Source organism: Buceros rhinoceros, unplaced genomic scaffold, assembly GCF_000710305.1.
Source record: "Buceros rhinoceros silvestris isolate BGI_N320 unplaced genomic scaffold, ASM71030v1 scaffold9739, whole genome shotgun sequence".
NCBI lineage: Eukaryota > Metazoa > Chordata > Aves > Bucerotiformes > Bucerotidae > Buceros > Buceros rhinoceros.
The window spans coordinates 10,484-33,696 of record NW_010432131.1 but is presented as its reverse complement, the minus strand read 5'-3'; the positions used below and the strand labels follow the sequence as shown (position 1 = coordinate 33,696).

The following is a 23,213-nucleotide window of genomic DNA, read 5'->3' as shown; positions in this document are numbered from 1 at the left end:
GTTATAATTGGTGTTCAACAGCTGTGCTTCTTCAATGAGATATACAAAGGGCAAAGTTTCTATTTTGTATGTTAAAACCCCATAATTTTAGAGGAGAGAGTGTTTAAAGATCTTTTAAATAACAAATTGAAAGGCAGTGTAATAACCTAGTAGCACTTGGAATCCACTGAGCTGCAAATGAGATATGTGTTAATGAGAGCAGACCTGCATATTTCATTTGGAGAACTGCCTTTTAATTAACGCCTGAGGTAGACTACTTCAGATAGAATTAAAAGAAAGATCAATTCAACCCAATATATCAGAAACTATTGAACAGGCCAGGCTGGAAGGGACCTCAAAAGACCATACGGTCCAGCCTATGGGAAGGGGAGCCTAGATGGGACTATCTAGCATCCTGACCAATTGCATCTCGAAAATGTCCAGTGATGGGGACTCTACCATATCCCTGGAGAGGTTGTTCCAGTAATTAATTCCACTGAAAAAAATTTCATTCTCATGTTGAGATGAAACCTCTCCTGCTGCAACTTGCACCCATATGAAGAGAGAGCCTCCGTCTTCTTTGCTGCTGCCCTTTAAGTGCTGGCGTACTGGGATGAGATCTCCCCGGAGCTGCCTTTTCTCCTGGGAGAAAAGACCTAACTCCTTCAGTCTTTCCTCATAGGGCAGGTTCTCCAGCCCTTTGACCATATTTGTGGCTCTGCCTTTGGGCTCCTTCCGGCCTTTGACTTCCCTTTGGAATCCCTTTGACTTCTTCCCTTTTCCATGTCATTCTTCAGTTCTGGGGCCCAGAACTGGGCACAGATCCCAGCTGAGGCCTGACAAGCGCAGAATAGAGTGGTATGATCGCATCTCTATCTCAGCTAGTAATGCCCCTGCGGATGCAGCCCAGAATCCCATTTGCCTTTGCTGCAGCGGCACACTACTGATTAAAATGTTTGATATGTCATATCAAACAATATTAAAATGGATATGATTGCATGAGGATTCATTCTCTTAGGACTTCATTTCTGCAAATGAAAAGCAGTAGTAGCTTTTACTAGAGCAGATCAGAATTGCTTGTGATAGCAGATTAAGTAATTTCAATGAATCTCAATTCATGCTAGAATAATTCTGGCTTTCAAAGCAGTCCAGCTTTGAATACTTGGCAAAGTATTTTCTTGAGTAAGTCTCAGTGCTAGCTTTGGACGTGGATTTAAGCTTTGGGTCATTGCTCTTTTTGTCTCAGTTGAGTTTGTAATAGTGATGTCATCAGAAGGTAAACATCCTGTGATATAGGACTTACCCAGTGAAAATTGTAACTAGACAAGACCATTTTCTAAAACTAAATTTTTTGGTTTTTTGTTTTTCTTTGCAAATTGCAAAATTCTTGGCAATTCGAGGCCAATTGTACCTTTCAATATTGTAATAGGAGAAGAGATGTAATATTCTTAGTGACTGACTATCATGTTTGTGTTTTTTCTGAGTTTGTTTACATCGGTTCATATGGTTCTCCCCAATTCCTGTTCAGGGCGTTTATTATTGAGATGCTGTTTGCGTGTTCCCTTTTTGATGACCCAGCATTTGTGGGTGTTGGCCTTTTGATTCGGAGAAGATTTTAGTTCAGCACTCCACACACAGAAGGGCGGAGAAATGGACATGTACAAGCTAAATATTCTTATGTTCTCCACAAAAAATGTGTGTTAGCGGTCTTGCTATGCAATCTCAAATTCCTTCGCTCTATTCCCAAACTGTGAGAAATCACAGCCTATTTCTGTAGGCTAAAACTGAAGCTGCCTTTTCATAGATCCCTACAATTATTTGGATCTTGTCCACAGTGAAAGAGTACTCTGTTGAAAATATGACTTCAAATTGACGCTAAAATCAATAATACGGTATTTTTTAACATTAATTTTTAATAGGAGAATTACAGGAAACATTTTTCAGTTTGAAAGTCAGAGTGTGTAAACCATAGTTCTTCAGCACTTAAATCACTGGCAGGATTGTATTTTCATCTCTCTGGTGGTAACCTTGTGCTCTGTGCTCCTTTTGGGGAGTTTGTCTTACAAGGTAGATGTCTCCACTTATGCCAGATTGTAGAAATACAGAATTTTAAAATATTTCTATAAAATTGTATGATAGCTATGCACGATAGTAGGAATCTTTTATTGGAATATTACACAGGCAATTTTGGATCATTCTGTTTGTCAAGGCATGTCACTTAAAAATTATTTCAACATACAGAAAAAGAATTAATGTTTCTAAACTATATTACCTTACAGAATTATCAGAAAGTAGGAGAGTGCATGTTACATATTCTGCATCATTTACCATGTTTAGGTGTGCCCTTCATAAAAGAGGCAATTGCACATCTGGAATAACCGTCATAATAAATTACAATGAATGACCAGAGAAAGGAGATTTATTTTGTTGTTATTAACTGAATGTGATGTGTGGGGCATTCATCCATCATGAGTGGAGGTAAAGTGTGATACGCTGAAAGCTGATTATTTGCTTGTGTGGGGAAAATCCTCTCCGGAGGAATTCTGTGAAGTTTTGAGACCATAATCATGGTATGAAATGTTGCGTAACTGAGAAATGTACTTTTGTCAGTAGTGTTTGGTAAGTACCAAAGCAGCGTGGTTGGTCATAAGTTGGAAAGCTGCATTTAAGGAATAATAGTGGTACATTATAAATTCATAAATATAGATCATAGTCTTATAGAATGGTTTGGTTTGGACGGGACCTTAAGAGGCCACCTAGTCCAAGCCTCCTGTATTGAGCGGGAACAGCTTCAACTAGATCAGGTTGCTCAGAGCCCCATCCAGCCTGGCCTTGAAGGTTTGCAGGGATGGGGCTTCTACCACCTCTGTCTTATATATCTATATATAAGAAGTGCAAACTATTATGTTGAAATACAAGTCTGCACATGATTCTGTGATTCTGTATATGCCTGCATGTATACATAGATTTAAATGGAGATACTAATATTGCTACAAGTAATAAACTGGGGTGAAAACACTGCTAGGTTTCTTCTGTATTCTGAAATTTAGTTCTTTATGGAATCTTTTAGTTTCACGAGAGGAGGAAGTGTTTTCGGAGTTGCTTTTTAATATATATTAATACTCCAGCTACTACATTTTTGAGAAATCGGTAAGACAGGATCATATTAGTATTACTCGCACCGGATTAAAACTATGTTGTAAACAGTAATTCTGCAGTGGTTTCTGCACTGGACAGGATATGTACAGGAAATATGTATTTTTAGTGTAAAGTTCAGTAAGGGATGAAAGGTATGTATGTTACCAAGTCACATTTTTACTGAAGTGATCTAGGAAAAACCTGGATTTTCACAGAATCATTTGGTTGGAAGAGACCTTTAAGATCATCAAGTCCAACCATTCACCCTGCACTGCCAGGGTCCCTAAACCACATCCCTCAGCACCACATCCACACGTCTTCTAAACACTTCCAGTGATGGGGACTCCACCGCCTCCCTCTGCAACCTGTTCCAATGCTTAATGACCTTCTGTGTAAAGAAACTTTTCCTGATATCCAACTTAAATTTCGCCTGATGCAATTTAAGGCCATTTCTTCTCATCCTGTCATTTGTAACATGGGAGAATAGTCCAACCCCCACCTCACATACAGCCTCCTTTCAGGTAGTTGTAGAGGTCTCCCCTCAACCCGCCCTCCAGGCTAAACATCCCCTGTTCCCTAAGCTGCTCCTCACAGGACTTCTGCTCTAGATTCTTTCACCGACTTCCAGTGATGGGGACTCCACCGCCTCCCTCTGCAACCTGTTCCAATGCTTAATGACCTTCTGTGTAAAGAAACTTTTCCTGATATCCAACTTAAATTTCGCCTGATGCAATTTAAGGCCATTTCTTCTCATCCTGTCATTTGTAACATGGGAGAATAGTCCAACCCCCACCTCACATACAGCCTCCTTTCAGGTAGTTGTAGAGGTCTCCCCTCAACCCGCCCTCCAGGCTAAACATCCCCTGTTCCCTAAGCTGCTCCTCACAGGACTTCTGCTCTAGATTCTTTCACCGGCTTCGTTACCCTTCTCTGGACACATTCCAGCACCTCAATGTCCTTCTTGCAATGAGGGGCCCAAAACTGGACACAGTACTCAAGGTGTGGCCTCACCAGCGCTGAGTACAGGGGGACAATCACTTCCCTGCTCCTGCTGGCCACACTATTGCTGATACAAGCCAGGATGCTGTTGGCCTTCTTGGCCACCTGGGCACACTGCTGGCTCATATTCATACAGCTGTTGACCAGCACTCGCAGCTCCTTTTCCACGAGCAGCTTTCCAGCCACTCTTCCCCAAGCCTGTAGTGTTGCAGGGAGTTGTTGTGGCCCAAGTGCAGGACCTGGCACTTGGTCCTGTTGAATTTCCTACCATTGGCCTCAGCCCACTGATCCAGCCTGTCCAGGTCCCTCTGTAGAGCCTCCTGACCTTCAGGCAGATCAACACTACCTCCCAACTTGTTGTCATCTGCAAACTTACTGAGGGTTCACTCAATCCCCTCATCCAGATCATTGATAAAGATGTTGAAGAGGACAGACCCCAGTGCTGAGCCCTGGGGAACACCACTGGAGACTGGCCACCAGCTGGATTGAACTCCCTTCACCACCACTCTCTGGGCCCGGCCATCCAGCCAGTTTTTGATCCAGTGAAGTGTACACCCACCCAGGCCTTAGGCAGCCAGTTTCTGCAGGAGAACGTTATGGGAAATGGTGTCAAAGGCCTGAGTAAAGTCCAGGTAAACAACATCCACAGCTCTTCCCTCATCCACTAAGCAGGTCACCTTGTCATAGAAGGAGATCAGGTTGGTCCAATAGGACCTGCCTTTCATTTATGCATGTTGACTGGGCCTCATCACCTGACTATCCTGTGCATGCTGCATGATGACACTCAGGATGGTCTCCTCCGAATCAGGATTATTTCATAATATACAGCTTATAAATTAATACTAAATACTTGAAAAATACTATGTTCTTGCAAATGTGTTCTTCCGTGAATGTTCTCAATATGTGAAATGCTTGTTTTAGTAAATAATTACATTTAAATTTTCAGTCTTATATGTTAAAATTTTTTACATTCAGGGAAACTGAACCACACTGGAATCTGACAAGAGAGGTACTTTTTTAATACATGTACCTCACTGAGAAAATAAGAACATTAAATTATTAATTCCAGACAATCCTTTTGCATGAGAATTATGCACAGGTCATTCCTAAATTTATCTGAAACAGCAACCCTTTAGGGAGATGTTGTTGGAACTGCCTGTCTGCAGGACGACCTCAAAAGAAGCTTGTTACTTAACTTGCCAGTGTATTTATTTACACACATCTTAAAGCACTGGTGTGGATGGGATGGTGGAGCAGTTACACATGTGGTCATTTTGCTGTCCACTGACTTCCATTGATCAGAACAGGAAGGAGGAGACCTCCATGCCAAGATATAAGTAGCTTTATCATAATCATGGGTGAGTTAGTAACTTTGCAGAATTACTGGATGGCAACCCTCCCAGCAAAGTCAAACCGTGACATAGTAGTGAAATTGTCTGAGGTGACTACTTGACTCATACTGTGGTCATTAAGCCACTCACTGTTTACTCAGCTTAGAAGAAGATCTAATATTGCCAAGCCATTCCAATGGCCATTTTGCTTTTGTGGAATTGTTGTGTCTATCTTAGTTCCTGCAGACAGCTCAGTTATCCTCGCGAACTTTGCACAAGACTGGGCAGTAAATACACTCGCAGAGGTTCAGTTTCTTGTGAATGCCTCTCACTTTGTCCTTCTCCTGTCTCTGCCTTCAAGGTATTTTGGCACTTGTTATTGGGTCTGCTTGCCATTTCCAGCCTGTACAATTTGGTCTCAATTTCCCATTGACATGAAGTGGATTTTAAAATTAGCAAATACCAAGCTATTAGCATTTAAGTTTAATACTAAATTAGAGTATAAAATAGTTTGTGTATCTGAAGTAGTCACAAAAGCAAGCATATACCTCCCAAAGAACTGCAAACCAGCAGCTTTCTGCTTGGTTGTTTCCTAATTCCATGTACGAAAATGGTGCAGTAAGTGCTTAAAAATTATGCTGGGGATTTTACGTATACTGAAGTCGGTTCAAAGTTGTGGTTTCTGTAGCAGCTATAGCTGCACCACATTTCCTACACATCCTGAGGCACAAAGGTTAGTGTCTCTGCTTAAACACTGAATTCAGCTATGCATGGATGGTGGTAGCTTCTGACATGTTCCACATTGTCGGATTTTGACATTCAATTTTCAAATATACAGCAGTGACAGTCTTTAAAAATAAATACGTACTTTCATGCAAGGCAGCCAAAAGGGGACCACCCTCCACTGGAGCTGGAAGGCAGACAGAAATGAGAAGGCATCTCTGAGCGGTGATCTCCTGAACAGATTGCTTCAGATTGCAGTGCTTTCTCGTATGAGTTAATAGCCAAAAATCTTGTCAGTCTTCTGTGATAGTTTCCTCAGTCAAGTGATTTTCAAGCTGTTTCTTACTGTTTCTGCTGGTTTGTTCCAACTTGTCAATGTCCTGGGCTACCAGGAAGGGTAGTCTCCAGCTGTGGCGCGTTTGCATGTTGGAGAAGAAAGTAATGGAAAATTATAGTATTTGATGTGCAGGGAGACTAATCTTGCTATAGTCTGCCAGGTATTTCTGTTCTTAAATAAAAGAGGAGAGCAAAGAGAAACCTTCTAAGTAATAAACTTAGTCTTTCGTTCTATACATCTTTTTTCGTAGAAAAATAAAATACCGCTTCTGCTGTGACAATTCTTTAGCAGATGAAAAGAGTGTTGCAGTTACGTGAGAGATGGCATTGTATTATTTTCAGTGTTGGAAGCTTCCCATGATTTAATCAAATACTGCATCTTGACCGGGCTCTTTACTAAGCAGGCCACTTCTCTGTCCACATTAGGGTTCTAGAAACTTTGAAGTGCCTGAACCTCATATTTGCCTAAAACAGCTTTACATGTTTCTCTGGGGTAGTAAGACGTATGTTTCATGTGTTATCACTAAACTGCTAATGCTGATATTGTAGTGTGTCACCTCTGCTCTGGAAATGGATCTTTTCACTTAGGGAGATAACTGCTGCGGTTGTAGGGCACTGGAAAATAACTTCTTAGAGTTTAGTAAAAGGAGGAAGTGACTGTTTTCTCTGAAATACTTAGCAGCTATTTTTTAACATCCTTGGTGCTTTTTAAAATGTAAAGGTAGTGATCAGTATTCTGTTATGTTTAAAATTTGGAATATATTTCTATGTTAGCTTGTAAATGTATGACTGAAGTTTCTGATACATATATTTACCGACATGTAATTGTGTGACTTTGAAAACAAACAAAAAAAGCCAAATCCTTTAATTAGGATGCTAGGTAAGTTAAAATTTGCTTTACGGAAACTGACTCTGAATACTGAGAACAGTGAATACAACACATGCAGCTAGAAGGAATTTTGTCCTTTAAACATGCTAAAACATCAAGCAGAAATTGTTTTATGATGTTAGTAGTAGTTTTTTTCAGTGTCCCGGGGACTTCAGAATACTGATCTTTCCATGATGTATCAACAGCCACGCCAGCTGTCATGGCAGTGTTTCGTTTGGAGAGAAAGTTCTGACTTAACTCAGCTGGTTTGTTCTGCCAGAGAAGTCCGACTTCTGCAGTATTGGACACTTTGAGACTTCTTCTTTTGCCTAAAAACAGTTTTCTTAAATTTACTGTTAACACCATGCAGTCGTCATAGTGTTCAGCAGAATCACCTTTGTATTTGTCAGGCTCTCTGTAATGGCAACCCACTTGTGATATGCTTAGGAATAAAATGTATTGGCCAATTCTTTACAACTTGTTCTCAGGCAGCTTGAAATCAAGTGAGAAACGGTCGCTCTAGTCCATCAAAAACATTTTGTGATGTCTTTTTGATCTCTACATCTTTTAAAGTATTTTATTGCAATTCTCCTTAAAGCGTAATTCCTCGGCCCTGTTTTTGTCCTGCGCGTATCCACTTTCAACCTAGGTGACTAAATGTGTTCAGGCGTTACAGTGGTTACAAGCAGCAAGGCTGTAGAAGGTTAACTGTGAACAGAGCAAGAGCTGTAGGTTCTGGCGGGTGGTTAGCTCCGTGTGCCTGGCAGGGCTGTTCCTGTGGAGCTACAGAATAGTCAGTGCAAACTACCTTTGAAAAAGGGGGGAAGGATGGACTTCTTTCCTAACGCTAAGTTTAATTATGCACCCTTGAGTAAATTAGTGTATCAAGAATAATGTTATGGAATTCTAAAATACGAATTTTAATTCAAGAACAGAGATCAGTGTATTTTGTCTGATACATGGCTACCAAGCTGGGGCCTTCTCAGTAAGACATCTGTTTACATTCTCACTGAAAATGTTGGTATGCTTGAAAAAGACACTTGGAAAATAAGTAATATGTACTGAAAAGTTGTCATGGCTGTCCTTAGGGAAGCCATAAAGGGTGGTGGTGGTGGTGGGTTGTTTTTTTCTGAAACACAGTAGTATGCCATCTTTTTAGGGAAAGGAGTCCTTACAAAATCGGAACAGTATCACAGTCTGAAAAATGTCTTATGTCAGAAATTGAATTCATCCTCAATGGGGGCAGGGTGGGAGGGAATGGGTCCCTTTAACTATTCTCATGCTGTTAAAAATACTAACATCTTTCACTTTAAATGGGATTCTGTTGTCTTTTTAAGATGGTCCAGCTGAAGCATCTGTTGCAAATGGAGGGACTGGTGCTGTCACAGCGCTGAATGATGACTTGGATATCTTCGGCCCCATGATCTCTAATCCTCTACCAGCAGCTGCTGTACCTCCTGCTCAGGTAAAATTTCTTTAATTATATATGTGCATGCGGGTGTACAAATTCCTGCAGGGAGTTGTTCATTTACGCAGACAGAATGCATACTTCTCGACACGTAGGGCTGCAGACTCTAGCTCTAATGGCTGTAATTTTTCTCACCTCTTCAAGTTTCCATACTGCTTGCATGTAGAATTAGGAGATTGTGTGGTCTTTGCCTGTGATTCCCCCTGGCTATCTAGCTAAACTGGATTCTGTCTTGCCCTGGTGATGGTAGTCATGCTTTCATTTAATTTGTATTCTTTTGTCTGTTTTTTTAATAGGAGCTACTGAATATATTTTTACTCTATGTTCTCAGGTTATTGGGCTTTAAGTCATACATTCTAAGACCTCTTATCGCTTTGTGATACTGATATTATAGCAAAGGCTACAGCAGATGCTTAAGAGCTGATAAAAATTTGGGGTCTCAAGCTTCACCCTCAAAATCAAGAGTGAATATCAAGAAAAACTAACATTGCTACCTGGGCTCATCTGTCTTTTGTCTCATCTTGGAACTTGTATGCCTTTCCTTCCTCAACGAGGAGTAGCACAACCCCTGCACTTGGCCTGCTTCCTCTCTTATAGCCATCACAGTTTGGAAGCGACCCCTTGCCACGCCTGTTGTAGCTGAGGAAGGCAGCTCTGGGACACACAAAGAGACTGCTTAAAGCTGCAGCTCTCTTAAAGTAGCTGTCAGCCTGAAAGACCAAGGTGTTGGTGATGAATGTGGCTGGTACAGGCTTCTGAAGCCAGAATGGCTTCTGAGAGGAAGGCATTGGTGGAGTACTCAGCAAACCTCCCCATCTGTGGGGCCCTTTTAAGGTAACTTGGCAGCTTATTTTTGCAGGAGGCTTTCTGTCTCACTGAGCTGAACTGTAAAGAACTGTATGTATTATTGAATTTATGCTGTGGGACCTGTGATCTGTACTTGTTATCCAGTAGTTTTCATAATAAATGGAAGCGGTGGTGATGGATAGGTAAATTGATCAAACTGGCACAGTGTTATTTTGTTTCCAAATGTTTTGTTCATCATTGTGGTCACATCGCATCATATTCGTGTTGTTCACCAGATTTGATTGTAATTTTTATACTTTACCCTTCCCCTACTTGTTGCTGAGGGCTGACTTTGTGCAAAATGCTAGCTTCTCTATTCAAAATTCAAAGTACCATTTCTCTGTTGAAAGCACTGGGAAGGACAGGATCTGAGTGCCTGGTGTCTGCTATTCCACCACCGTATGTTAAAACTGATCCAGATGAACCTGGCTGTAGAGCTAGATGTGAAAAGCAGTAGCCTGTTTCCAGCTTCACTGAGTTTTTTAATGTATCCAGTTTGGGTGTAGTTTGAATAAATTCAAATCTAGAATCATCAAGTTTCCACTTGTCCCCAAAATAAATGGGTCAGTGGTAGTGACACTGGTAATGAATAAGGTTGAATTCTGGTTTTCCCCCTTTCCTGCCTTTCTGAAGCTGGAAGTGACCTGTATGTCATTACTGCCTGCTCAGGACCAAAGAGCTGCCTGAACAAGTGACATGACCTGCTGGTGAATTGAGTGATTTAGCATTAGAATACAGGAATCCCAAAGAAGGCTGAATATTTAAGACTGAGACAAAGCAAAGTGAAGGGTGATTCCCTGGATGGTGATGATTGGTGATGCGTTAAGGGAGCGGCTGCTAAAGTCTACTGAATTATGTGTAATCGTAATTAAAGAACATGGACGATTTGAAGTGCACTTCTACGATACAGATTTGGTCACTGGACCTTCTGGGAGGGGAATGTTTTGAAATGTAGTTTATCTTTTATCGCAGTGGTTTCTAGACCAATATAGGTGTGTAACCATAGCTGCGTATGCTGTGGCGGCTTCTTGTCTGTCTGATAAACTTTGGTATATGTTGACAGCAAAGAGATGGACCTGGCTGCAGTCCTTCATGGTGGTAGTGCAAGGATTTTCCCTCAGTGTAGGAGAAAGCTGAAACTCACACGTGCTGTGGGATTAGGCAGGTGCGTGCTAAGCAGTCGGGGATCATTTAGCTGGACTAAAGTAAGGCTCTAATTTAGGTATTTATTGCAATCCCGGCTCATTTTCAATGCATATACAGTTGACTTGCATTAAAAGTTCCCGCTGGTAACGGGATGAGTTGTGTATTTGAAGAAACATACCAAGAATGCAGTTTATTTGCCTGTTACCTAAGCAAGTCCCCACATGGGACTGTATGTGTACAGCAGCAAAGGAACAGCACTGAGAGGCACCTAGATGAAATTTATTTACAAAACACTTTGGTGTAAGAGCAATCACAAGTCTGACAGCCTGCCTGTATTTTAGTTTTTCAGTCGTAGACTTCAGTAAGTTGTCAATAATTGTTTAATAAATGAAATGTGCTCAAAGAACTCGAAACCAATTGTAAACAATGTATTTTAGAAACGTAATTAAGTAGATCAACTAAGATTTTACTTTTGCCTTTTCTCCAAAAATACTATTCACCTTAGTTTGTAGTAGTATATTTCAAAGCACTTTATCTTTTGTTTTAGCTCTTCTCTCATCTGTGCTGTCTGAGAGGTTTAATGAGATTGTAATCTTCTTATTTATTTCCTAATTATTTTTCATGATCTAATTACAACTCATGATATATGCTTCTCACTGATGAAAAATGTAGGAGCAACAGGAATGAACAATCTGTATGTGTACGCCCTAGAGCTGGTTGGTGTAGTTCTGCGTGTTTCGTACCCTCTGGTCTTCATTCCATATTGTACATACTGCTTTACTGTCTTTTAAAATTCTCGTTTACTGAAAGCTAGTTTCTGTAAATGAACTGGGTTTTACTTGGTTCAGAAGTGAGGATGTGCAGTAAATATTTAACGCACCATCTCTGCTGGTTTCATTCAGTAGTCTGTCACCTTTATTTCCCAGAGCACAACTAAACCAGCAACTGCCACCTTGTCTGCAGCATCGGGGGATCTTGATCTGTTCACTGAACAAACAACAAAATCCGAAGAGTCAGCAAAAAAGCAACTCTCCAAAGATTCCATCCTGTCCCTGTATGGCACAGGAACCATGCAGCAGCAAAATCCTCCAGGTAAATTGATTTGTAAAGGTTTATATGCAGTCCTGTTTTAAGCTTTACCTAGAATAGTTATCTCCAACAAGTCTAGAACGAAGTTTGGGTACCCTGCTACTATATTCAAATGATTTTTATTTTTACCATTTATAAAAATGAGAAAATTACTGAAATGTAATACAGAATCTAAAGAAAAAATAGTACACAATTTTAATTTATTTAAAGCTGTCCAAATTATCAAGTATACAGTTTACTGACAGATTTGTGAATTCAGCTTCTCCCTTGTGATTCGTCGCTTAAGGTCCGAGTCTCTGCTGTGTGAACAGCAGCCTGCAGGATCAGTACAGAGCTGACATGTCTGGATTTTACCCGTGTTTGTATGAAAACAAAGGTCTCCAATACAGTGTTAAAAAGATTCTGCTTCTCCAGGGATTTGCCAGACTCTTGACAGTTAATGTCTGGTGGCAAGTCCCCTTCCTTTGGGAAGTTTTTAAACAATTTTTAAATTTTTCCAGAAACTAAATTAACAGCATTGATGTACAACTGGACAAAGCTATTCTTTAAAATTACTTTGGTGTGCTTCTGACTTACAGGGTTGGGGGAGAAAATCACAAAACATTTTAGCTGAAATCTTGCCTTCTCTGCTACAGGTATGTTCATGGGGTCATCTTCTGTGCCATTTACCACACAACCATCAACTCATTTTCAAGGCTTTCCAGCTATGGGAGTTCCTGTGCCTGCAGCAGCTGGGATGATGGGAAACATGATGGGACAATCAGTGCCAGTCATGGGACAGAGCACAGGCGTGATGGTAGGAATGGGGATGCCCAGTGGATTTAGTGGTACTACACAAACTGGTGTGATGGGACTTCCTCAAAATGTCGTTGGACCTCAAGGTGGAATGGTGGGACAGATGGTCACACCACAAAATCAGTACGGATTGCCACAAAACCAACAAACTCAATGGAACCTCTCTCAGGTAAGGACTTGCTGTCCCCAGACAACAGTGTTTCAGAAAAGGTGCTGCTTTTCAGATGCAGTGTTCGGCTGTAGGAGAAAAGTTGCAGTGTAACCAAGTTACAGACTACTGGACTATGAACTGCTCAAAGGCACATGTTAAAAAAATCTGTGAATAATTAAATTAAAGATTATTAGCAGAGAATAAATTTTGCTAAGGTAGACCAAACTCGGTTCTCTGCTTCTGTAGCTCCTCTCTTCCTGGCATCTGAACCAGCCAGATAAAAAAGCTAGCTTAGCTACAGATACAGAATACCGAGATGTAAACACAGCCTTGTAACTGCAAGTGGAATTTAGTGCTTGAGGATAGCCATTAACAGGTAATATTTTCATTTACAGACTTCAGGATAAATTTCAGTGGAATGTGCAGTGCTTTGCACTCCAATGTTCTCCTCAGAGCATAGACAATTTGTTTAGGCCAGTCCATTATTTATCTGTAGCATTTCCATGTTGTTTTTTATTTTTTCAACAGTTTGAAAGGTTCTCTAAAAGTGTTAGTGCACACTTGGTGCTATATTTGTATGTTATCCAATGGAACGTCTTGAAATCAGGTATTTGAGAGGTTGGGGGTGGGGGGACACACACAAACTTAAATGATTTCCTTAAAGTTCAGTATGGATGATAGCAACTTTCTTTGCTGTTGTTCTTAATATTCTTTGAATTATAAGAACAATATAGTAATTCCATGCTGCTTACTCTGTTAATTCTGGAAGTGAGCCTTAGTGATTTATTTAGATTGGATTTACATTTATTTTTACTGTTCTCCTCAGTCCTGTAGTGTGAAAATGTATGGAAATAAGCAGCATTGCTTACATGGATAAAACAGCCCCCCTTTGAAAATACAGCCTGTCATTCTGCTTTGAAAAGTAATTTTTAAAAGGCAAGAAATTCAAAATGTCAAACCAAAAAAAATCTATGGATTGGCTGCCAGAAATCTTTTTCTAGGTATCTAACTTTAAAAAGACCCGTATCAGCTTTGAAATTAAAATCATTGTGCTTATTAAATATGTATTAAAAGTTGGCTCACAGAACAAGCTCTTGCCATGTTTCTGTACTCCTCGCACATCAGATGGTATCAGCATGCTGACACTCCACAGTTTGTAGGGGAATTGTGATCTAATCTCTGGCTCCAGCTGAAGGGGGCAGGACTTGCTTTACTGACCAGAATAACATGCTTTATATATATAGTCTCCTCTTAAGGACTCTGCTCCAGAAGGGATTAACAACTAGGTAAACCATGTTTTCATCAGCTTTTTTTAATTTCCACGTTCTGCAATGGGCTGTTTTTGCGGATACACATGTGAAAAAACACAGTACTATATTTTACCCTAAAATATTAAGTTAGTGATTTATTTAACAATTTTTTTTCAGCAGTGTTTCAGTTTCATTTTGCAGCCTAGTATTGGTCGCTCATACTTGCATGAACTCTGATTTTTACCTGTCCCTCACTTGGATCTAATGTTGATTATCAACATCTCTATTCATTGGCTCTGATCATTAATTGCTCCAAATGCTCTTTTGCTCTCAAACTCATGAGAGGGGACATCTTCACTCTGTTTGTACAGCCGGGTTTTTGGCTCGTCAGTAAGCATTCATTTTTTAGAAGGCAAGGGAGAGTAACCCAAAGAATGTTCTTACAGTGAGCACTGAAAATTACCGTGACTAGATAACATTTGTAGGGAGTAGAATATTTTTGTACCATTCCTGAACGGAATGTGCTGAATTTTGAACTCCTGCCCACCTTTAACGAGATGTCATCTTTGATTTCATGTCAATTATTTCACTTTTTTAAGAAATTATGGTATCTTGAGTAGATTTAGCGAATACTTAAGTTTATAAATCCACATCATTCTTTGTTGATTGTTACACAAATGGACAATTTCTATAAAAACTTGTGTATTCAAGTATTTTTGAGGTCTCCTAAGAAACAGTGCTGAAACAAAAAATATCTGGAGTTGCAAATGTGGACAAGGCTGCATTACTTGCTTTGCTATTTATCACAGGTGCTGTAATATTGTTGGTTAGCTTTGAAACTTTGAAAGCAAGCTCTGATCAGCTGTGACACATCGGACAGACGCTCTGTAAATTCACTAGCCGAGTGTTCATACAGATTTGACATATATGCAGAGTGCTGCAGTTGATGTGTAATGCTGATTGAATGGTTCCAGAAAAGCTGCTATCTTGAAAAATGCTTAGAAACTTAAATTGAGTCAATATTTTTATTTAATAAGAGATACTAATTTTAGGGAAATGTACTGTAATGGGGTTGCTGGTTGGAGCATGGCTGCCTTTTGGCTAGCAGTGTGGTGTGTTTCAGCACCAGTGCTAACTGGGCTTGTCTCTTTGCTTCACAGATGAATCAGCAAATGGCCGGAATGAATCTCGGCAGTTCCAGCAATGCAATGGGCTTTGGTCAGCCCCCCAGCACAGCGGCAGGGTGGACTGGAAGCTCCTCTGGTCAGACTCTCAGCACACAACTGTGGAAATGAAAGCTGCAATAGTAGTCTCATCCAGAACAGCCACCTAACATTCCTTGTTCAAATAAATTTACTTTTGCTGTTCCTTCTGTGTACATACTCTTTTTCTTTCCCCCAGCTGTTCAGATTAAGAATATAACTGACTGACCGTGTTGTGGTCTATATTGATTTGAATTTGATGTAGTGAAAAGCAGATCAAGAATACATTTATACATCCTTGGCAGCGTTTTCATACAATGCATATGATCGCATTGACCATGTATTAAACAAGCTACTTAAACGAATACTGATTTTTTTTTTCCCCTCAAAATTCTAGATCAAATGTTTGCATATAAGGGATGTAGCTATCATGTTAGTAATATCCAAAAATATGAACCCCGACCCCCCCAAAATTACCCAGTAATCCTGTAGAAGGTACTGTATGAACAAATGTTTAATCATATATAAATAGAATGTAAATGTATCACTGAGAAATGTTTTCTAGTGTATCAAACAAAATTTGTTTCATCATACATTTCACTGTGATGTTATTATGGTGTGCATAACAGGGAATATGGTTATGGTAAGAAAGATACCTGGATGTTACTGTAGTTCTACAAATCAACGGTTTATTCCTTTAAAAATGAGCATTTGATCCGTCTGAGTTTCCTGTGATCGAGTAGCCCATCTGGCTGGCGAGGCACGTACACAGTATTAATGCGGAGAAGTAGCGGCACAGTATATACATATACAAGGTAACTCAATGTGAACAGATATATTTTTCCTTGCAGAGATATCCAGGTTTATGACAGTGATTGTGTTTACATTTTTTGGTGCCTCATAATGATAAAATGTTATTTCCCTATATTAAAAGGATAAATCCATAAATGATTATGGGTTTTTATTTCATTCTGGTATGACCTATTTGACTGCTATTTTCCTCAAGAAGTCTACTATTAATGAAGGAAAACATGTTCAATTTGTAGGGTGCATTTATGCAAATATTTAGATCAACAGTCCATGATTTAAAATCAGTTTATAATTACACCATTAAGCTGGATAAATACAAAAAGTATGTACATAAATGATGATTTTGGAAATACTCTATTGCAGCCATGTTTCTCTTGATTGTTTTTACTATGTGGGAACAGCCTTAAAATCAAAGGTGTCAGTTTATTAAGATGAGAGCTCAGAAATGCATGCAAACAGGTTAGAACAAAGCACACCCACTTGATTTGCTTATCAGAGCATCTGACAAGTTCCTTTTGTTTCCACAGCAGTCCATCAAATGACTATTAAAAGGTCTCACACAGAAGTAGACTATTTTTACTGGCTGAATTCGAACACCCTCTGACACATCCATTGTACCGTACTTCCTGTGTGACAGTCTCCAGGTCATACCTCAATATTGACTGTGTCCAGATGGTATTTTGGCTCATTAGCTAGATTGACTTTTTCTGTTCGTGTGTGCCATACAAGAACCTATAAAATAACGTCTGTGTTAGTACAGTCGTCTACAGAGATGATGCAAAAGTGTTTTAGGAAGCGTGGAAATGGGTACCTTTGTGCAGTTGTTTGCTTTTGGCTCTAGTTCCTCCACTGTTGTTATCTGTTTCAGAAAATCAGACTCTTGCATTCCTGGTTGAGAACCACGACGCTTGAATACAGCTTTTGGATGCGACAGAATCACTTGAAGACTCACAGCAAATCCTGGGAAGGGGGGAGGGAGGGGAAATGTTAAGAAAAGGCTTTACATTTTTGAGCACTTAAGCCTAGAAATCTCCCAGGTTCTTTTTAAAAATGTGTAAATTTGATTATATGGATAGGCAATATTTGGTAGAGTTGTACATCTTACATTGTTTTGTTTTACCCTGAAGGTGCAGTCACATTTAATTGCACTGAGTTTTCAACATGTTTAATCCATTTCCCATCACGTAGAGAATATCTGCTTTTTTGCCTGAAAAGTCAGGTATTGCTAAGATCTGGGACTACAGTGTCTTTCTCCTTTTAATTAAGAAATAAAAGCAAAATTTAGGTAAACATGTAAAATTTATACTGTACAACAATTATTAAGTTTAAAGGTGAGATCCAGAAAAAGATTGAAATATGTTACTTAGACTTAACAACTGTGATCCTTAGAGATAGTTAGGCTTTAGACAAGTCATGCTGTTGTTCTGCCTTGTACACTAGTTATTGTGGACTTGGGAATCATTTTCAGTGGTGGTGTACAAGGCTGTCGGCAGCTGGTCTGTTCATTGCACAGCACAACTGAAAGGGCTTCATCAGTGCACACGCCTCTCTGCAGCACGTTCTTCTCGTCACATGCCGTAGGTCCCTCAAAGGGAGATTACAAACTGAGAAATCACTAGTTTGTTCAAACTGTGAACAGCCCTCATGAATCTCCAATCTGCTATTGTTTACAGAGCTCTCCAGCTCTCATTCAGCGTGGTTCAGTCACATGTGCATCTTTAAGTAGGACTCAGAACTTGACTGATACATTCATAAAGAAAAATCACATTTGTGACTCCTCATGTCTCATGGCCAAGCCTACCAAAGAAATCTTTTCATCAGTTCAGAGTGGTTCCAGCTGCCCCTTTGTGACAGAAGTAGTAACAATTTTGACATCTGTTCTGGAAAATTACAAGAACATTTAAATTTAAAGCCAGTATTAAAATTTTCTCATTTAAAAGTTAGTATAAGATTCTCTCATGGAACATAAATCTGTCCCCTTTTTTACTAGAATTATCCTGCTCCTGTATTTTCCTTGAAAGTATCCATGGCTTTTATGAAGCCTTTTAAAGAGGAAAATACAAAGAAGTAATTACTACATCACATGTAAAGGAGGCACACTGAAACCACTTTTACCTTAACTATTGTGCTCTTGCTTGTAGCAAAGCATGGGAAGGCACCAGAAGATTTGTGTGTGTGTTCATTGGTTTTCTGTTGTTTTTAAATAAAGATTCAAGCCCCTGCTGCAGATGAGGGCTATGGGTTGTAAACTGAAGTTCCAATTCACTGACTGCAACTTCCAGCAGTGGTTCTTTCAGACAAAATACACCGTGTTTTGCAATGTCATTAGCAAAAGTGCCTTTTTCTCAGGGAACCATAAGAATGACAAGATGTACTAAAGATCTCATAACTATAGCAAAATCCAAAAGATGGTCACTGCTCAGGCCCTAGCAGAGGAACTTTGGGCACAGTGGCTGAGGTCTGGCCCACAAGTCCAAAAACTGCTTGCCCAGTGATTCACAGGCATGGGTTAACCTCTGTGACTGAAGTAGCTCCTGGAATGCTAATGTGAAGCATGCATCTCTTTTCCTTGAACCATTTTGACATTAGAGGAATCACAATCAAACTTGTTCTCATGGGTGGTCAAAACTTCTGGCAGCAAGAACAAACCAAATGTAAATCACTAACAAACAGCATCATTTAACACAGAAGACTTCAAATCAGGTCTACTATGAGCAAGACAGATAGTGCCTACCTTAGAATCAGCAGAACTTTTTTGCTTACAGCAATACTTTCACTTTTCTTCCCTAAGGGTAAGGAAGTCTGTGCCAAATTCTAGAACCCACCTACAGTTAAAACTGAGGCAGAACTTTAAAAACGCATGAAATATTTCATATAGTGTGTCGGTTGCCAGAGAAGAAGCAACACAGGAAACAGCTACTCTGCTTTCTGAAAGCAGTTTAGCACTGGAGAACAGCAGTGTCAACCACAAACTTATCAAAAGAAGTGACCAAAGTTTACTGAACTGGTCTAATGCAATTGCCATGGGTGAGTATATTTCAAAGAGGAATCTAGGGAAGCTGGCCAGCTGGGGTCTTTGAGCTGATCCCAGTGAAATCAGCAGGACCTGTCTCCACATGCAGTAGATTTGAATTTGGCCCTGTATTTTGAAGTCTAGAATAAGACGTTTACATGCTTAAAAGTAAGGATGCACTTCCTCTGAACAGCCACAAGTTAAATGAGTGGTCCCAAACCTTTTAAGTAGTCATCCTCTTCACACCCAGCCTCATGATCAAATTCTTGTGAAAACGACTATGAAAAGACAGTTCTGTAAACCAAAGAGAGCCTCCTTACCAGTGCCTTGGCAATCAGAATGTTCATTATAAACAGCTGTAGGCAGCTGGACAGTTTAATATATGCACCTTTTTTTCTTCATGGTAATATTTTCAGAAGAGATCCCTGATCTTCCTTATGTGCAGTATAAGGTATAACCTAAATTCATTGTATACTTGGTGCCAGCAGATGGAGGAATGCCAGCGCTGTACTACAGCACGGACTTCCATTTGTTAGCCAGTCCTCCAAGTCCCATGGGCTATGTTGGGGAGTCGAGAGGAGCAAGGGTGGAAAACTGAGTGTTAATACATCATCCTGTGGACTATGCCTGTTCGGACACCTCTGCAGTTCTGCGTTTACAGGATCTGTCCATTTTTCTGTGCCCTTCCACTGTATTCCTGAGAGGAATGAAGATGTAAGCTTAACATAATTTTTTAGCAGCGTACACAGCATCCCTTTCTCTGCTTGCTGAAATTAAGAAGGCAATTTAATTTCTTCAGATACTTTTGAAGACTAGTAGAAGTTCTCTCAAAGTAGTAACTCCTTGTCTGTGGATCTGCAATAACTTACTGTACTCCCAACACTTGTATCTTTGTCTCTATAACCCTCCCTTCTGTGACTTCAGTCAAAGTTCAAGCAGGTAATGCTCCTCTTGGAGCTAATTTCCCCTCCAATGTTTCAGCCAGCAACTGAAAGGCATAAACAATTTCAGAACTTTCCACATTATCTCTTCACATCTGGGTTAGAGTCCCTTTGCCAATGTTGTGGAATGGCTTTTTCCCAGCTGCTAATGAATTAACTATGCTGTCATCTTTATAACACCTATAAGTAATCATTTCTACAGTATAGGATCAAAATGTATCTACAAAACCACAGGAGGAGACCATGGTAATGCACAGCTGCAGTCCTCAGCAGGCTACACAGGCCTGGGTATTGACTTATCTAGTTCTGCCCTGAAGAATGCCTCTACCTGGTGGCGTGGCGTAGACCCAGATGGCAACTAAAGCCACGCAGTCGTTCCTCCAGGAGGAGAAAATACAACAGCTACCTAAGGGTCAAGGCAGGGGACAAGGGAGGGCTCATCACTTACGGTCATGGGCAAAAGACAGACTCAACTAGGGGAAACAAAATCAATTAATTTAATTCAAAACAAAAGAACCACAACCAAGTCACGCCAATTAAATTAGCACAGGACAGAAGAAGAGCAACAAGATCTTAAACATTCCTTCCCCCCACCCTTCCCTCCTTTTCCTGGGCCTGGCTTTACTACCTCCTCCACCTCTCCCCTTGGCACCAGAGGTGGGGGGAAACACAGAATGGGGGGTGCATCCTCTGCATCATGTTCCAGCTGTTTGCTCCATGAAACACATGCCTCACAGATCCCTCCAGCCACATGGCATACCCCCCACAGGAGACAGTCTGGCATGAACGCCTCTGGCCCACAGGGGGGTCTGCTGCCAAATGTCAACGCTCCTAGCACTAAGCCGACCTAGCACCAAACCTCAAAGTCCCCACATTTTTCAGGAGTCCCTCATCTCTGCTCTGCCAGGCTCTCTCTGCCCATCTGTCTCTCCCGACAGTGCCCAACTTGCCACAGACCAAAGGAAAAAAAAAAAAAGCAAAACACAAACCACTCTGTACCAGTGTGTATTCTGCAAACTTCTCCTGGCCACCATGACAACCGTACCACCCCCTCCAAAACAAACGAGTGCTCCAAAAAATGGAAGTCCCTTCCCCATCTTAAATAGGCTTATTTGCAGAGGTGCTGACTGGCACAGCCTGGGCCAGAGGTAGGGCTGAAATAGGAGCTGGGGGAGCTCTTTTTGTGGAGCAACTTATAGGCAACATGCTAAACAGTCCCATCCTCCACTACCGAAACCATGCCAAATCCTAAACCACAATACCTGGACACTCAAGCATTTATTTCCATGCCAGGTAATGCTATTAACTTGAAATGCTTCTACAGAGGAGAAAAATTTACCTGTTGATGTTTCTGTTTTGAGGTGTTAAAAATTACTAGTTCTCCTCTATTCTTTTTAACCAATTGCACTGTAAATACTTACATGTTTTTCAGCAAACATGTCAATCCGTATAAAAATATTCTGTTGAGTTGAGAAAGCACTGTCCTCACCCAAAACATAAGGGTATCAGAAAAGAGAAAATGGCTGGCTATTTCTACCCCATTCTTGCTCTTATATTCCTACTTTTCCCCTTCCCTCTCCTTCCTGAATACAGAAGATGCTTAAGTGCAAATATCTTACCACTTGCTGGGAAACCTGCTGCTGCAACATCAGAAATTTTATTTCCTCACAGCAGTGATTCACCTGAGAGTTGTGAACATATACAGCAGGTTGCTTAAGCATGGACTGACAGCACAACACCACTATGTGGTGTATTAGCTTCACCACAGAAGGCTGATTAGATCCATTTTGAAGCTTTTCTGCCTCCATCTACTAGGCCATAGCTGTCAGCGATTTTTCCCCTAAGCCCAGTGTTTCAAACTATATCCATCTACAGTTATCACTGTCATTCCAAATAACCAATAAAAAAAAAAAGTGTAATTTAATGATAAAATCGCATTTTACAACATGAGGTCTAAGGAGGGACTGAGTTTGTACTTCTGGTATAGATTGATGACACAATGAAAGGTTGGGGCTCCTTGCAAAAATTAATTGGATTAATTAATTTACAATTAACTTCTTTCATACAAACAGTTTATATAACATAAAAGCCAAGTTGCTGCATAAAATTAAAACCAAGTGAAAGTAAGTTCAGATATTATCAAACAGCAGCTTAATGAGATGAGATGTGCAAGCTAAGACTTCCAGGATATTTAGTGCTGAAGGGCTGCATACAGCAGATGCACTTCAGGAGTTTTAAAAGTTGCTTACACTGACACATCTGTTTCACTCAAAAATGTAAGAAAAGTTATTACGAGAAATATTCATGTATTATGAAACTTGGTACTTACCTGCCATGTCAATAGCAAAGGGCCTGTCAGCTCTCCAGCCAGTGTACCAGCCAACAACTTTGCCGTTTTCCACGACTGGGCGCTCATACCGTCGTCCTCCGACCAGTCCCACGGGCCACACCGACACTTTGCGGGTTGTACGCATCTGCAAAAGGCAGGCGCAGCGTGACTGCGTGCACATTTTCCTAGTAGGCTTTTTTGTGAGTGGCAGTGAACAGCCTACACATTAATCATCAAGACTAGGCATTTCAAACCAATTCTAGCTTACAGATTTCAGCCCAGCAGAGTAAGTATTTGAAAGCTGCATGTGCCCACACATTTTCTGTGAAACCTCCAGTTCTCTAGCCCATGGGCACCTCAATTCTACGGAAAACACCCTATTCATATTAAATTTTGTAATAGAAATTTTAAAAGCCATGAAAATACAGTATTAGTTTTCTTGTTTGTTTGGATTTTCAAAGGTGTAGTAGATCATTTTTATCTGCAAGACTAAAGCATTCTTGCAATAGGCTTATTTCTATAGATTGCTGAGGTATTGTACAAGCCCAGCGAGAGAGAAGATGATAACAACGATTAACAAATTAACAAATTTTATTAAGACAAGTGCAATTAGTTTGATACTGGTAGCAAATACACTGAGTACATGAAATTGTGATGCACCACTTTTGCCCTACCTGCAACACATCAGATTTGTACAATAATAGATGCACCTCAGATTTACTAAAGGCTAACAACAAAAAAAAAAGTTTTGGACTAAGTCTTTTTACCTTTTTAACTTCTACGTTTTCTCTTGAAAAGC

General features: G+C 40.3%; 2 protein-coding genes across 2 annotated transcripts in view; one reads left to right on the top strand and one right to left on the bottom strand.

Annotated features, from left to right (window-relative positions):
• Window positions 1–16,269, top strand: part of SMAP1 (small ArfGAP 1) — a gene marked incomplete at its 5' end in the record, with an annotated part of 17,831 nt that extends 1,562 nt beyond the window's left edge. Inside the window, 4 exons of the mRNA XM_010143659.1 lie at window positions 8,712–8,839; window positions 11,761–11,926; window positions 12,559–12,887; window positions 15,280–16,269. Coding sequence (XP_010141961.1) covers window positions 8,712–8,839; window positions 11,761–11,926; window positions 12,559–12,887; window positions 15,280–15,414 — 758 coding nt within the window. The remainder of the gene's footprint in view (window positions 1–8,711; window positions 8,840–11,760; window positions 11,927–12,558; window positions 12,888–15,279) is intronic.
• A 133-nt stretch (window positions 16,270–16,402) lies between these two features.
• B3GAT2 (beta-1,3-glucuronyltransferase 2) lies at window positions 16,403–22,595 on the bottom strand. Its single transcript, XM_010143658.1, has 3 exons — window positions 22,415–22,595; window positions 16,943–17,091; window positions 16,403–16,863 (listed from the first exon to the last, which is right to left on the bottom strand). Exons 1-3 carry the CDS (start codon window positions 22,593–22,595, stop codon window positions 16,777–16,779), a joined length of 417 nt encoding a protein of 138 aa, XP_010141960.1. The 3' UTR covers window positions 16,403–16,776.
• Window positions 22,596–23,213: the final 618 nt, after the last annotated feature.

What these genes read in the sequence shown, in the direction of transcription:
- B3GAT2 (XM_010143658.1), bottom strand. Translation starts at nt 22,595, where the DNA reads ATGTGCACGCAGTCACGCTGCGCCTGCCTTTTGCAGATGCGTACAACC. An exon ending in CTTTGCTATTGACATGGCAG is followed by an intron (nt 17,092 to 22,414) that starts GTAAGTACCAAG and finishes CCCCCTTCCCAG; the next exon opens with GATTTGCTGTGAGTCTTCAA. An exon ending in AAGCAAACAACTGCACAAAG is followed by an intron (nt 16,864 to 16,942) that starts GTACCCATTTCC and finishes GTTATTTTATAG; the next exon opens with GTTCTTGTATGGCACACACG.